Genomic DNA, 17082 nt, shown 5'->3' on the forward strand with positions numbered 1-17082 from the left:
ATTCACCATTGCCTTAAAGATTAAAAAAAAACCATAAAGAGCAAATCATAAAAAAAATATTGGGAAAGGAGAGCCAACCTTTTACTTCTTTTACTTCTTTTACTTCTTTTACTTTTTTTTCACTTACAATATTAGAATGGCACCAAAAAAGCATCAAAAACAGAAGAAAAAAGAATAGGTTCATTACAGCAGACTACAGAAAGAGGAATTATGCCAGAGGTGTTGCAGAAAATGGTGGAGGATTTGAGAAAGAAATTGTCTGATCAATCAGTCTGTGGCTCAGACTGCTAATGCAGTCTGTTATTAACAGCAGCTGCCTGCAATTACTGCAGGTTCTAGTCCCACCAGGCCCAAGGTTGACTCAGCCTTCCATCCTTTATAAGGTAGGTAAAATGAGGACCCAGATTGTTGGGGGCAATAAGTTGACTTTGTATATAAATATACAAATAGAATGAAGACTATTGCTAACATAGTGTAAGCCGCCCTGAGTCTTCGGAGAAGGGTGGGATATAAATGCAAATTTAAAAATGAATTAATTAAGAACTCCGCAGAACTCCACACTGTTAAGACTGAGTTGTGATCTACATGAGGCATTGCGACAGTAGTGAAATTCATTTTTTTTATTACTGGTTCTATGGGTGTGGTTTGGTGGGCGTGGTGTGGCTTGGTGGGCATGGCACAGTAAGGAAAATCTCCGTCCCCACACCACTCCAGGGGAAGGATACTGCAAAATCTCCATTTCCACCTCACTTTGGTGCCAGCCAGAGGTGGTATTTTCTGGTTCTCCAAACTACTCAAAATTTCCACTACCAGTTCTCCAGAACCTGTCAGAACCTACTGAATTTCACCCCTGCATTAGGAGAAACCAAAACTTCTTCAATGGATATTGTTAGGATATTGGAAGTCTATTCTGCAGCATTACTAATGCCTTTCCAAAAATAGGCATAGACAGCATTAAAGACAGGGGTGATCTGGTAGCGATGGTGGCGGGTGGTTCAGAGAACCAGTAGCAAAAAACCCTCCCCCCCCCATGCCCAGCTGAGCAGGGCGATCATCAGAGATTTTTTTTTTTTTACTTTTAAAATCATTTTTTCTTTGGCCAAAAAAAATGCTTTTAAAAGTTAAAAAAAGCCTCTGATGATCGTGCAGCTCAGCTGGGATCATCAGAGGCTTTTAAAAGCCCTTTTTTACAACCACTTCAACCGAAGAGGTTGTAGAAAAAATGCTTTTAAAAGTTAAAAAAAAAAGTTGGCCACGCCCACCCAGTCACATTACCCCACCACCACAAAGCCACACCCACGGAACCGGTAGTAACAAATTTTACATTTCGCCACTGCTTAAAGATGATATTTGGCAATTTGTAATGAGTGTAATCAGTTATAATCCTAATCCATACCACTGAATCCTGACCAGTTCAAACCCTTTTTAAGTGGGAATTGGCTTTCTCTCTGAAAAATCTTGAGGGATTTGAAGGATGGAAATTTTAGTATCCCTTATGTGCCTTTGCTATTGGACAGTTCTGAATCATACTTCTAAAGTTCTTATATTGAAATGTATGTTCTGAAAATGGTTACCCATGTTTTCTTTTTTTGACATTTTATAAAGAAGCCATGACTTTAAGTATGCCATTATCGCCCCTGTAATTATAGAATTAAGTATAATTCTCATTCATCATTCAAGGGAATTCAATAGTTAGATTAAAATATTACATTGATACTTGTTCCGAAACCACAGAGACGGAGGTAGAGCAAAAAATTGGATTCAGCTGCATGAACTCTTCTTTATTTTATGTTATATTAATGAGTTGCTGATTAATTCAGGCTCTGTTAGGATGGGAGATACTGTTGGTTGCCCTAAATGCAAAATTATTACATTTTACATTGAGGTGCTGATAGTCAGTGCAGTCATTTTAGAGTTTCTTCCGAAGATGATGTGCATTTTTACTTTCCCCATTTGCAACATCACTGGGCCTCTTCCAATTGTTCACAAGTATTATCAGTCTGGATATATCATCATTGCTGCCATTATTTTTCAGCTCTTTTTCCTTTCACCTGAAATCACTTTCCAAAGTCTTCCTGCTCATGAATTGCTCGATCAATATCTGTAAGTGTTTTCAACATTACCTCCTTCATCGTCTTCATCATCATTATCTTCTAGGTGATATTTTTTCATCGTATTTGGTTTCTTTCACATTTTGTGCTCACTATGTTGTACTACTGCTATTAGCGATTGCCTATTTAGATGCCTCTGAATTCCAGATTCTTCCAATGTTTTCACCTAAAATGGAACCAATAGCTTGGTACACTTCTTTGCCTCATTTTCCCCCCTGAATATGGCCAAAGGAAAATGGAATCATTATAGTGGAACATCTCTGAAGGTAATCCATAAGGATGCCATAGATAAGAAATGAAAGAGTTCTGTAAAATTGCGGATGAATATCTTCAACAAGACCTAAGTTTAACTCACAGAATCATCTATTGTAATGTCCTTCCTGTCAAAGACTACTTCAGCTTTAATTGCAATAATACTAGAGCAACTAATAGATTTAAACTTAATGTCAACCGCTTTAATCTAGATTGCACAAAATATGACTTCTGTAACAGAATCATCAGTGCTTGGAATACTTTACCTGACTCTGTGGTCTCTTCTCATAATCCTAAAAGCTTTAACCAAAAACTTTCTACTATTGACCTCACCCCATTCCTAGAGGACCATAAGGGGCGTGCATAAGCGCACAAACGTGCCTACCGTTCCTGTCCTATTGTTTTTCTTTTCTTTTTCCTATATATATGCTTATACCTTTATATACTATATAACCTTTCTGTATGATAGTTACATATATTGTTGTGACAAAATAAAAAAAAAAAAATAAATATCACCATATCCCCATCAAGATTTCTTGGGTAGGACAAAATTAAGGTGAATGAACGTTACTAAGTTGTATTACGTAGTAATATACAAACTTACTTGAAATTGTTTGAGAACGTTAGGATCCTATAGATATCTGGGTGTATGAGTTCCCATATCTTTTCTATTGTTGGAAAGCGGTGGCTCAGGGGCTAGGACGTTGAGCTTGTCAATCGAAAGGTCGGCAGCTTGGTGATTTGAAGCCCTAGTGCTGCCATGTAATGGGGTGAGCTCCCGTTACTTGTCCCAGCTTCTGCCAACCTAGCAGTTTCAAAAGCACATAAAAATGCAAGTAGAAAAAAATAGGGACCACCTTTGGTGGGAAGGTAACAGCGTTCCGTGCGCCTTTGGCATTGAGTCATGCTGGCCACATGACCACAGAGATGTCTTTGGACAGTGCTGGCTCTTTGGCTTTGAAACGGAGATGAGCACCACCCCCTAGAGTCGGCAACGGCTAGCACGTATGTGCGAGGGGAACCTTTACCATTATCTTTTCTATTACTTTGTAAAAAAGGTTTTCTTTGGTTAAAAAAAAAATCTTGCAAAAATCAAATCAAATGAAGAAACAGCTGCCAAACTGACCTCCTTTGACATTGGCATTTACATCGAGACAAATATTATTGATTTTATACATGCAATTATATGATATTTTTCCCACGGAGAAATTAAAATTATTTTATATAGTCTTCCCTGCTACCTTATTCATAAATTGATGATGCATACCGTGCAGATAACCTCAAAGTAATTTACATTTTGATTCACCCCAGGTTTTCCTTTCTTTGATCTCATCAAGAAATGAAACAGAAAACTCTCAGGTGCATTTGAGAAGCAGGTGTATGGTGGGGGCAGGGGGGGAAGGAGGACACGACATCTGAACTGATGTACAATCTTTGAAATCGAGACAAAACTCTAATTCAAGATAACTGAGGAATGCTATGTTCTAACACAGTGGTCACCAACCAGTGGTCCGTGGACCACTGGTGGTGTGCGAGAAAATTTTGGTGGTCCGCAGGAAAAATTATTTGCATTTTTTATATTGCACTAAATACTATTTATCTTTTTAAAAAAATCATATTAGTGGTCCTCGGGATTTAAAATTATGAATTTAGTGGTCCCTGAGGTCCGAAAGGTTGGTGACCCCTCTAATCTAACATGTAACTGCTTCACTTCATTCTTCTTTGGGGTGTTATTTCAAATGTGGCACCCCGATTTTTATCGTGAATTTGAAATTCACCAAATTAAGAATGATAAAGCGATCACAGAACAGGTTGAAAAGGCTCTCTTTTCTTAACAGCTAGGCCCGTTCTTTGAATCTCATACACTTTGATTATGATTGGTAACCACAAGAGTTTAAGTGTCCACAGCTACCTGTAATGTCAAGCACAAAACTAAGTATGTTGGTTTGATTCTCCCAATGGTGCTTTTCAAAAGGCAGTTGGACTCCCCCGGTTTATTTAAGAGTTAACAGTAACAGACATGGAAGGGACCTTGAAGGTCATCTAGTCCAACCCCCAGCTCATGCAGGAGAACTGTACTAGGGAACTGCCGAACTGCCGACTTTTCTGATCGACAAGCTCAGTGTCTTAGCCACTGAGCCACCGAGTCAGGTTATTCCTTGAAAACATTTTGCCTCTTAGCCAAGAAGCTTCTTCAGTTCTGACTGAATGGTGAGGAATAGAAGAATTTATATTTTTTGCAGTCATCTGTTTGTTAGCACTCTGAAGGTCAGTCAGAATAGTCACTGAAGTTCTACCTTCAGAGTAAAAGGTAAAGGTAAAAGTTTCCCTCGCACATATGTGCTAGTCATTCCTGACTCTAGGGGGCAGTGCCCATCTCCATTTCAAAGCCAAAGAGCCAGCGCTGTCTGAAGATGTCTCCGTGGTCATGTGGCTGGTGTGACTCAATGCCAAAGGCACACGGAACATTGTTACCTTCCTACCAAAGGTGGTCCCTATTTTTCTACTTGCTTTTTTATGTGCTTTCGAACTGCTAGGTTGGCAGAAGCCGGGACAAGTAATAGGAGCTCACCCTGTTTGGCGGCACTAGGGATTCGAACCCCTGAACTGCCGACCTTTTGATCAGGAAGCTCAGTGTTTTATCCACTGAGCCACTGTGTCCCTACCTTCACAGTACTAACTAGCAGATGACTGCAAAAAATATAAATCCTCCTATTCCCCACCATTCAGTCAGAACCTTATTGGATGAGAAGTGAAATGTTTTCAAGGGAAAAAAACCCCCAAGAAAGTCCAGTTGCCTTTTGAAAAACACCTTCCGGACAACCATGACTTGGATGATTGAGAATTTGATATAATGAAAGGAACAATAGGACAGGAACGGTAGGCACATTTGTGCTCTTATGCACGCCCTTTATAGTCCTCTTAGGAATGGGGTGAGGTCAAAAGTAGACAGACAGTAGACAGTTTGGTTGAAGATTTTGGGATTTTGAGTAGAGACTATGGAGTCAGGTAATGAGTTCCAAGCGTTAACAACTCTGTTACAGAAGTCATATTTTCTGCAATCAAGTTTGAAGCGGTTGACATTAAGTTTGAATCTATTGTTTGCTCTTGTATTATTGTGATTGAAGCTGAAGTAGTCTTTTACAGGAAGGATATTGCAATAGATGATTTTGTGTGTTAAACACAGATCATGTCGGAGTTGGCGGAGTTCTAAGTTTTCTAAACCCAGGATTGCAAGCCTGGTGGTATAAGGTATTTTGTTGTTTTCGGAGGAGCGAAGAACTCTTCTAGTAAAATATATCTGGACGCATTCGATTGTATTAATGTCAGAGATGTGGTATGGGTTCCAGACGGATGAGCTGTATTCAAGAATAGGTCTGGCAAATGTTTTGTATGCTCTAGTTAGTAGTGTAGAGTTTTTGGAAAAGAAGCTGCCTAAAATTAGGTTTACAACTCTTAAAGCCTATTTTACTACGTAGTTGCAGTGGATTTTGGCATTAAGGTCATTTGATATGAAAACTCCAAGATCTTTGACGGTGGGGGTCGTCAGTAAGGTAATGACCATCAAGTTTGTACTTGTTGATAGGGTTCTTTTTTTCCAATATGTAAGACTGAGCATTTGCTGGTTGAGATTTGGAGTTGCTAAGTTTTAGACCAATTGGAAACAAAGTCGAGGTCTTCTTGAAGGGTAGAAGTATTGTTAGTGGTATTAAATAGTTTGACATTGTCAGCAAAGAGAACACAATAACTAGAGCTAAGGTCACAGAGATCATTTATGTATAGTATGAAGAGTGTTGGTCCAAGAACACTACCTTGGGGAACACCACATTTGACAGGAACAGGAGTTGATATAGCGTTGCCAATTTTGACCACTTGTTGTCTGATGGACAGGAAGGCATTTATCCAATTGTGAAGAGGTCCTGAAATGCCGTAGGATTTTAGTTTGAGGAGAAGTTTATCATGTATTACTGAGTCAAAAGCTTTGCAGAAGTCTATGTAGATTGCATCTATTGCTTTTCCTTGATCAAGGTTGGTAGTCCATATGTTTTTGCAATGGAGAAGTTGCAAGTTACAAGACAATTTTTTTCTGAAACCAAATTGTTTATTAGAGAGAAGGTTGTTTGTTTCAAGGTAGAGTATAATGGATTGGTTAGATTCTATTACTTTGCATGAGACACAACATAGAGAGATAGGTCTGTAATTTTCAACTAGGCTGGGATCTCCTTTTTTGAAGATGGGGATGACTGTGGCTAGAGACCAGAGTTTTGGAAGGGAACTAGTTGTGAATCTCCATTGACATATTGATGAGACTGTATAAAACAAGAGAATGGAATTGTTTTTGGGTTCTAAAGAAAGCATATACCAATATGTTTTATTACTCTTGCTGAAGGTTCCTTACTCATAATTACCAACACACATTGGCTCTGGCATTTGCTATAAAAGAGATCAATGAACATACTAGAATTTTACCCAACGTCACCCTTGGTTTCCACATTGCTACTGACAATTCTGAGGAAAGCTCAACGTATCTTTTAGCAATGGAACTTCTCTCTACCAGAGACAGATTTATCCCAAACTACAAGTGTGATATCCAGAACAGTGCAGTAGCTGTGATAGGAGGACCACAGAGAAAGACCTGTCTCAAGATGGCAATTATGCTGTACAACTATAAATTTCCGCAGGTGAGGAAAAAATGTGAAACAAAATTAATTTATTCTTTTCTAAAAAAAACCAACTTTATTGTTAAAACAAAAATTGGACATGGTGGAACCATCTTGGTGATATCTCCGCCATACAAAATATAAATGTATACAAATCATGGCCTTATATTATTATTATTATTATTATTATTATTATTATTATTATTATTATTATTATTATTATTATTATTATTATTATTATTATTATTATTATTTAATTTGTATACCACCCTTCTACCGAAGGACTCAGGGCGGTTTACAGCCAAGTAAAAACAGCAATCAATGACATAATACAAATAAAACAATAACTAAAAAACTTATTCAAATTTGGCCCAATTTAAAATACATTTAAAAAAACCATAAAACCTAACTAAATATTAAAAACCCAATAATAAAATTTAAAAATTCTATGCCAGTCCTGCACGGAAAAATAGATAGGTCTTCAGTTCGCAGCGAAAGGTCCGAAGATCAAGGAGTTGTCGAAGTCCAGGGGGAAGTTCGTTCCATAGGGTAGGGCATAGGGCATATATCTTCAATATACGTTACTACTTATGAATTCTATACACATACTGTACTTAACTTCTTTTACATATTTACAGATACATACTATATTACATATATTACATCTTATTTCAATCTATACCTCCTTGTTCTTATCTGTTGGAAGTCTTCTAGTCTAACCTCCTATACCAATCTGAACAAATGGCTGTCCAGTCTCTTCTTAAATATCTCCAGCGATGGAGCACCCACAGCTTCTGGAGGCAAGTTGTTCCACTTATTAATTGTTCTAACTGTCAGGAAATTTCTTCTTAGTTCTAAGTTGCTTCTCTCTTTGATTAGTTTCCATCCATTGCTTCTTTTCCTGCCTTCTGGTGCTCTGGGAAATAGGTTGACCCTTTCGTTTCGTGTATCATTTCACACAATTATTTCAGATGCCATTTCAGAAAGCAGCATGGTAGAAATGAAGTATTGTAATGTTTTTGTTCTTCTGAAAATTCTTGGAATGTTTCATTAATATAATACAGTGGTAGTCAGCCTGGTCCCTACCGTCCACTAGTGGGCGTTCCAGCTTTCATGGTGGGCGGTAGGGGTTTTGTCCGATATTGAAGCACTTTCCTTTTTTTTTAATTTAATTGACTTTTTAAAAACATTTCATAGCATTATTTAAAAACATTTTCATTAGGTTTTCATAAAATTCCCCGTGACAATTTAAATTTCTGAAAATATACTATTTGTATCGCCCGCGCATAAGTTTAGTTCATATTATGTAAGTGAAACTAAATGGCACTATAGTACGACCGCAAACAAAAGAGCCTCATCCCAGAATAGCTCACGCATCTCCCCCCACACCACCCAGCTGTAACAGACAAGCAGAACTGGTAGCCGGTGCCCCCCACAAACCCAATCCACGATGCATGAGAGGCATGCACAGATGACGATACATGGTGCATTACTGTGGAACCAGTGGGCGGTTAGAAAATTTTACTACTAACAGAGATACAAAAGTGGGCAGTAGGTATAAAAAGGTTGACTACCCCTGATATAATACATTCCTCTTGGGATGGAATAGGCCTCCTACTTCTTTCATTTAGGACTTCAGTGCTCAGTTCTTTTCTGTCTTTTTCAAATTCTTCTTCCAATGTTCTCTCCTCCCATACCACACTGCTCATTTACAACTACCAATGGTCTTCATGATACCCTTTTTCCCAGAAGTATTTCAAATGCATAGACTGATGGTAGGATCAATTTATAAGTGGGAAAGAAATATGCTACTGTTTTTAATGCTCAACATACAGCCTTTCCAGATCCATACTGTAAAGCTGATAAGGAGAAGTTTGGTACCAATCCCACTCAAATTATTAACCCAAAATTGGGTTATATAGAGATGTGGCTCAGTGGCTAAAACGCTGAGCTTGTCGATTGAAAAGTCGGCAGTTCAGCGGTTCAAATCCCTAGTGCCGCATAATGGGGTGAGCTCCTGTTACTTGTACCAGCTTCTGCCAACCTAGCAGTTCGAAAACACACAAAAAATGCAAGTAGAAAAATAGGGACCACCTTTGGTGGGAAGGTAACAGCGTTCTGTGCACCTTTGACATTTAGTCATGCCAGCCATATGACCACAGAGATGTCTTCAGACAGCGCTGCCTCTTTGGCTTTGAAACAGAGATGAGCACCGCCCTTAGAGCCGGAAATGACTAGTACATACGTGTGGGGGAACTTTTACCTTCTACTAGAGGTTCCACATATTAAGCCAGAGTCCCAATAATCATGCAGATATTCAAATTATTTCTTTGATTATCTTTGTTTGCCTGTATTATTATTTTTTAATTTAGATCTCATATGGAACAGTTCCATCAATGAATAATGAAGCAGATGCAGTTTTCTTCAGCTGGATGTTCCCAAATGAGATCTATCAGTTTAATGGAATACTATATTTATTGTTACATTTTGAATGGACGTGGGTAGGGATAGTTTCCATGGATGAGGGCAATAAACAGAAGTTCATTCAAAATAGTCTTCCCATGTTTTCCGAGAAAGGAATCTGCTTTGACTTTATAGAATCTTTCACTAAAATGATGTATGGTAATGAAGCTGCTGAAATGATTGAAGAGGCAGATAAATTATATCAAGTGATCATGAGGAGTACTGTCAGTGCAGTGATCTTGAATGGTGAAATCTGGACCATAACAACTTTGAGAATTATGATCTACTTGTTAGACTCTGAGGATATTCCCAAAGAGAGAAAAACCAAAATTTGGATCATGACAGCTCAGATGGAATTCACCTCCATTCTGATGCAAAGACAGTTGCCCATTGATTTTCTCCATGGTACACTTTCCTTTGCCATTCATTCAAAGGATGTGATAGGGTTCCAACAATTTATTCAGAACAGAAACCCAAACTTTGAAAAAGAAGATGGTTTTATTAGAGAATTCTGGAAAGATGCATTTGAATGCTCATTCTCCAGCGATGTTACAGATGGGAATGCTGAAAGGATCTGCACTGGAGAAGAGAAGCTGGCGACTCTTCCTAATTCTGTCTTTGAGACCACCATGAATGGACATAGTTACAGCATCTACAATGCAGTCTATGCTGTGGCACATGCTCTGAAGGCCATGCGCTCCTCCAAACTCAAAGCGGGCCGAATAATTGATGACAGGAGATGGAAGCTCTTCCTTCAATCACCATGGCAGGTAGTGCTAATTTTGCTAATGCAAAATTTCAGAAAGACAGAATGCAGCAAAAATATAAATCAGGGAGAAAAAGCTGCAATCTTAAACTGGTTAAATCATAGTCAAACTTTTAAAAAAGAGTTATATTTTTTGCATATAATATGAAATGTAATTTTGAGTGCCACCTGGTAATGTTACATGAAATATACACATATATGCATATAGTAAAGGTAAAGGTTCCCCTCGCACATACGTGCTACTCGTTGCCGACTCTAGGGGGCAGTGCTCATCTCCGTTTCAAAGCCGAAGAGCCAGCGCTGTCCGAAGACATCTCCATGGTCATGTGGCTGGCATGACTCAATGCCAAAGGCACACGGAACGTTGTTACCTTCCCACCAAAGGTGGTCCCTATTTTTTCTACTTGCATTTTTACGTGCTTTCGAAACTGCTAGGTTGTCAGAAGCTGGGACAAGTAATGGGAGCTCACCATGGGTGAAATGCTCCCGATTCGCACCGGCTCTCCCGATTAGGTAGCGATGGCAGCTGTTGGTTCGGAGGACCGGTAGCAAAAATCCCTGGCCCCGACCCCCCTGCCTCTGCTGAGCCCCACCATCTGCAGAGAATTTTTTTTTAACTTTTAAAAGCCGGTTTTGCTTCAGCCAAAACATACCTTTAAAAGTAAAAAAAAAGCCTTTGAGGATCCCGCCCTCAGCTGAGATCGGCAAAGGCTTTAAACTTTAAAAAAAATAAAAATTTAAAGGCTACTCTGGGGATCTCACCTGAGTTCCACATCAGCAGAACCTTAAAAAACATTTTTCTGTGGAAAACATGTAGAAAACCTCCTTTTAAAAGAGTCTAAGCCACTTACATGATTACTGATCGACCTGTAGGATAACGATCTGTAGGATTTTTCCTTTTGTGATGGAATCCTCATCTGAAAAGTTGTCAAGTAGTGTAGATTTGACTGGTTATTGTTCATTGAGCACAGACCAAACTGAGAAAAACCAGTGTGCTAGTGATGAAATCCTCTATGGATTGCCATTCGTTGCCCACGCATGTGCGGTGTGTGTCAAAAGCATGCTGCACAGGCTTATGCATGGGTATGTGCCAAAAGCACTCTGCGCACGAGTGCATCTGCAGTGCATGGCAAATGCATGCTGTGTGCGCATGCACAGTATGCACCAACTGCATGCTGCGTGCATGTACATGTGCAGTGCACACCAAATGTGTGCTTCCATGGAAAAAGAAGGTTTCAAAGGTAAGTAGAACAGCGAAGGAGGGCGTAACAGCTGTGCTGCATGATTTAGATTCACTAGAAAGCAGCGAATATAAATTGTGTGGCACAGCTGATTGTCGGAAATACCAGTTCAGATGAACCGGGAGCTTTTTTTTTTACTTCAAGTTCGCCCGAACCAGTGTGAACCGGTAGCATTTAGAATAGAATAGAATAGAATAGAATAGAATAGAATAGAATAGAATAGAATAGAATAGAATAGAATAGAATTTTTATTGGCCAAGTGTGATTGGACACACAAGGAATTTGTCTTGGTGCATAAAAGAAATTTGTCAGTGTACATAAAAGAAAGGATATTTCACCCCTGATCTGTGCTATTCAATGAATCCTGATATATATATATATTTCATTCAGCTACACCATTTTTTGAGGCAACTCTCCTTCAACAACAATTTTGGAGAGCAGGTTTCTTTTGGTCCTAATGGAGAATTACTGACTGGATTTGATATTCTCAATTGGGTCATTTTCCCAAACAAATCATTTCTGAGAGTCCAGGTTGGAAAGATTGACCCCATGGCTCCCCCAGAGAAGTTCCTCACCATTTCTGAGAAGGAGATTATTTGGCCCCACATATTGAATCAGGTGTGTTTCATAGTTTACTTTTTGTAACCATTGATGTTGTAAATGACGTAAAAAAATATCTTAATTGTTTAACAGGCTAATTTTTTTTTATTTGCATTTATATCCTGCCTTTCTCCAAAGACTCAGGGCGGCTTACACTATGTTAAGCAATAGTCTTCATCCATTTGTATAGTATATACAAAGTCAACTTATTGCCCCCAACTCATCTTTCTTTTGAATGAGATACAAACAGAACCAACTGTTGTTAGGTCCACTGCAAAACTCTGCCAATCTGCAGGTTTATATATTTTAAGACATTTCTACATGAAACAATCCTTCTGTTGAAACAGAATTGGATGTTTGGATTTGGATGTATTGAAATATATTTGCAATAAAAGAAAGTATCGTTAGAAAAGATTTATTTTTATAATTTCTCTCTCGCTTAAGTAATCCAAGTGGTGCAGTTTTTTAAAATGAACATTATTCTTAACATGACAACATATAATTCAATAAAAAACTAGGAAGCAGTGAAAACTAGGAAGCAGATTTTTTTTTAGAAAAATAAAGAGAGACATATAAATGTGGGAAAGAATATGGCAAGATGATATGTTTTCTGAACTTTTCCTAAGGGAGAACCCTGTAATGTTTATTTATACATTTATTTCTTCTTAATAATTATTATTGATTATTATTTAATATTATTTCATAATAATAATAATATATACATATATTCATATAAGAGCCAAGGTGGAACAGTGGTTAGAGCGCAGCACTGCAGGCTACTTCAGCTGACTGCTAGGTGCCGTTTGGCAGTTCAAATCTCACCGGCTCAAGGTTGACCCAACCTTCCATCCTTCCAAGGTTGGTAAAATGAGGACCCAGATCGTTGGGGGCAATATGCTGACTCTGTAAACCACTTAGAGAGGGCTGTAAAAGCATTATGAAGCGATATATAAGTCTAAGTGCTATTGATGTGTGTGTTTGTATGTGTGTGTGTTAATGAGGAAATCATTGAGTGTTGTACCTTATGATTCTTGACGAATGTATCTTGTCTTTTTATGTACACTGAGAGCATATGCACCAAAGACAAATTCATTTTGTGTTCAATCACACTTCGCCAATAAAGAATCCTATCCTATCCTATCCTATCCTATCCTATCCTATCCTATCCTATCCTATCCTATCCTATCCTATCCTATCCTATCTTATCCTACCATTCAGAACAGAAGAAAAGTGTACATTTCTGTTCCAAGTCTCTTTTTTGTTTTTTGCTATAATTGTATCAAGGGAAAAAAAACTTTTCTTTTTTTATATATCACATTTCTAAACCTCCCATCTCCCTCAAAGAGAGGCTCTGGGCTCTGTACAATATAATATAATCCTGCAGATTAGCAGACAGTTGCAGACAGTTTAGCAGACAGATTAGCAGACAGTTGGGTAGCTCACTGTGGAAAATCAGATGAATGTCATCATTTCACAAGACTTCAGATAAAGTATAGCTTATAATTTCTGTACCGTCTCTAGAAAAATTACATAGGAAATATAAAGTATTAAAAGATTCATCGTCCCAACAATTATTTATCAGTAACATCAATGTGTATATTTTATTAATAAATATATATTTTAGTGAAGATCCCTATCAACTTAAGCATTTTTCTTGTTATTTAATCTGTATTTAATGTTGATTTCTTGTTACTTTGTTTGATAATGACTATTGTATAAAATTGTTTTTAAAAATAAAAAATATGAGGAAAACAGCACTTTAGAGTTCTAAAATTAATAATATTTCAATAGATGAGTAGAGCCAGCATTTCAGACAAGTGGTTATTTTTGAAGTGGCAAGAGACTAGGATAAAGTTACCTGAGGAAAATTTACTTCTCAAAATACTATGCGGCATAGGCCATTTTTTGAATGTGTGAAAACCAATACTGCTGTTAGACTGGACCAAAGAACAAGCATTCTGGTATATATTTGTCTTCAAGAATCCATTCATTACCATTAATCTGATTATTAAGTAAAGCAAGTGCATCTTGGAGATAGAAAGAGGCCAGCTTCCTTTACTAAATAGCAGAGAGGTGCTGTGTTCACAATCACACTAAATGCATATGATACTGAGGAGATCCACAGAAAGTAGCTTCTGATACTTCCAGATTTGTTTTAAATATAGCATGCTGTATCCAGTGGTGGGATTCAATTAATTTAACAACTGGTTCTCTGCCCTAATGACTGGCTGTGTGGGTATGTCCATGGTGGGCGTGACCAGGGGGTGTGACAGGCAGCACTCAGCCTCCTACACCCCCCTGGGAGCAAAAACGGGCCACGGAGGGGGGATGTGCCACCCCTCCTGCCCCATTTTAGGCCTAGTAGGCCTCCCTGCACTTACCTGGGAGCCAAAATGAGGTGCATGGGGACTCCTGGAAGGAGAGAGGGAGGGGAGGGGCCAGCCAGAAATTTAACTACTGATTCTCCTGAACAGCCAGAACTGGATGAATCCAACTACTGGTGGTATCCATGCACCTTGGCATACAGTCATGCTGGCCACATGACCGTGGAAATGCGTTTGACAACACTGTCTCTCTTGGGTAGGAAATGGAGTTGAGCAGCAGTTTCTAGAGTCAGACCCAACTGGAGAGGAGAAACCTTTCTCTTTTTATAGCAGGCCCCAAGTAGGATATATTCACACATGATAAACCTAACCAGGATGACTTAAACAACTGCACTAAACATTGAGCTTGCTAAGCAACACAATCACTGATTCTGCGTGAACTTCATTGCAATGCACTATATCTAGAAAGTATTCTAGTAAGAGTAGAACCCAGTCACAAGTTTCTTTTAACAATATATATTTCCAATATCCAGTATCAGATTAAGTTCACACTTGATCTTCCCTGTATGGAAATCAAATTAAATATGGATGTGTTCCAGTGGTGGGTTCCACTTACCTTCGCTACTGGTTCATAATTGTGACCATGATTGTCCATGATGATTGTCCATGATGTTGTCCGGGCAGGTGGGTGGAACCTCCCACCACCGCCACTGCCAGTTTGCACAAACCAGGGTGAACTGGTAGAAACCCACCACTGATGTGTCCATTCATTGATGAAACATTTTAAGATAACATCTGTGAGATAATGGTTAAAGGATTCAGTGGCAAAATCTTAAAAAAGAAAGAGAACTGGAAAATGATTTTTCAGTGTTGTATTTACATGCAAACATTTTATTTATATAGATAAAGAAAAGAACAATCCCCAAATATCATTTATTTATGGGAAAGAATTCCAAATATATATATATATATATTTTATTAACAGGCATTGCCTCTTTCCATATGTAATGACAAATGTCTCTTAGGCTATAACAAGATAAAAGTGGAAGGGAAATTATCTTGTTGCTATGACTGTGCGCTGTGTCCAGAAGGGAAAATTGCCGACCAAATTGGTAAGAGAAAGAAAATATGGATTATTTAATTAATATTACAGTAACTGCAATCTTGAGTTTTGCATCATGCTTATATAATTCAGCTTTTCTTAAAAAAAAAAAAGATCCGTAATTGTTTCTAGTTCAGTGCTAGAGGTAGTTGATGACAAAGCCAATGTGATTACCCTAAAATATGTTACCTTTCTTAAGGATTATTGGATTCAGATGGTTCTTCCTTATGTTTTCCTGGAAAAGAAAGTATTGTAAGAAAGCAATATTTATTAGTGGAATATTCAGAATGCTTCCTTTGTACCTTCCTTTCAGAGGTACAGTTTTACATCAGACTCAATTCCTAGTAATTTTTTATCCACGCCATTGCTTGCAATTACATTAATGTTTTGCCACTGCTTTCTACTCAGATTTGTTCTTACTTCCTATTGTATACATTTTCTCTCTATTTGTTAAATAATTTAAAGCGGTGATGCGTTTCAATTTAGAGATAGCTATACAAGAGCTTTTTAAAAATTAAGAATGTGTTCTGTCCTCCTTCGCCTCCATCCGAATGATGGCTTAATTAGCCGTCACTATCAGCTCTGGCAGCAGAATAGCCAGCGTCTGCCAAGAGCCTCCGTTACCTTCCACGACGCTGGTGAGTCACCTAGAAACAAACTTCAGCTCTTAATCAGTGGATTTGCCTGTTACAAAGAGACACAGCAGCTCTTGCTGCCTTTTATATCCTGTGGGGTGTGGCTCCATGACTCAGCACTTCCTAGGCCTGCCCCACCCTTGCTTCTGTTGTTCCTTCCTCTCCTGCCTACGAAACCAAGCCTGATTGCCGTCAGCTGGGTCTGCAGGCGTGGCCTTGTGGGGGGGGATGGAGGCCTTGTTATCTCTTCCACCTGGCCTGTTTCTGGCTCCTGGAGCTGAGCCAGGCAAGCCGGTGGGCCCGAGATAAGTCCTGACGGCTCTTCCCCCTCACTGTCCAAGTCACTTTCTGGCAGCAGGCCTGGCTCGGGGAGCACAGACACAACAGAATGGCAGCACATTATGAATTGTAATTTGCTCTAAAATAGTCTTTAGAAAAAGTTTAGAAGGAAAATATATGTGAGAAGAATTTAGGGAGACAGAACGAATAGCCACAGACTATGCAATTGTCAGATTAAAAAAAATAATAATACAAAAGAAATGGGAGCATGGCAAATAACTCAGAAAGAACCTTCCCCGGTTTCTTAAATTGTGAATGCAATGGCTTTCCCCATAATAATGTATGACTGTGAGAGTTGGACCATAAGGAAGGTTGACTGCCAAAGAATTTATGCTTTCAAATCAGTGGTGGGTTGCTCCCAGTTCAGTCCAGTTCTTGCGAACCCGTAGTAATGGCTGCAGGAGGCTCTGCCCACCTGCCTGGATGTCATCACGAATGATCTACGTATGCACAGAAGCTCCTATTGCAAACCAGTAAAGGTAAGTGGACTTTTGAGAGTCCCTTGGACCGCAGTCAATCAGTCGAATCAGTCAATCCTAAAGGAAATAAATCCTGACTGTTTTTTGGAAGGACAGATACCGAAACTGA

General features: G+C 38.7%; 1 protein-coding gene across 1 annotated transcript in view; it reads left to right on the forward strand.

Annotated features, from left to right (window-relative positions):
• Positions 1-1927: 1927 nt before the first annotated feature.
• The window catches only part of LOC131197978 (vomeronasal type-2 receptor 26-like), a 42849-nt gene continuing 27694 nt past the window's right edge, over positions 1928-17082 (forward strand). Inside the window, exons 1-3 of the mRNA XM_058182486.1 lie at positions 1928-2103; positions 6754-7045; positions 9397-10257. Of these exons, the coding sequence (XP_058038469.1) occupies positions 1928-2103; positions 6754-7045; positions 9397-10257 (1329 nt within the window). The remainder of the gene's footprint in view (positions 2104-6753; positions 7046-9396; positions 10258-17082) is intronic.

This window comes from Ahaetulla prasina, chromosome 4 (genome assembly GCF_028640845.1).
Source record: "Ahaetulla prasina isolate Xishuangbanna chromosome 4, ASM2864084v1, whole genome shotgun sequence".
NCBI classification, from domain to species: Eukaryota; Metazoa; Chordata; class Lepidosauria; order Squamata; family Colubridae; genus Ahaetulla; species Ahaetulla prasina.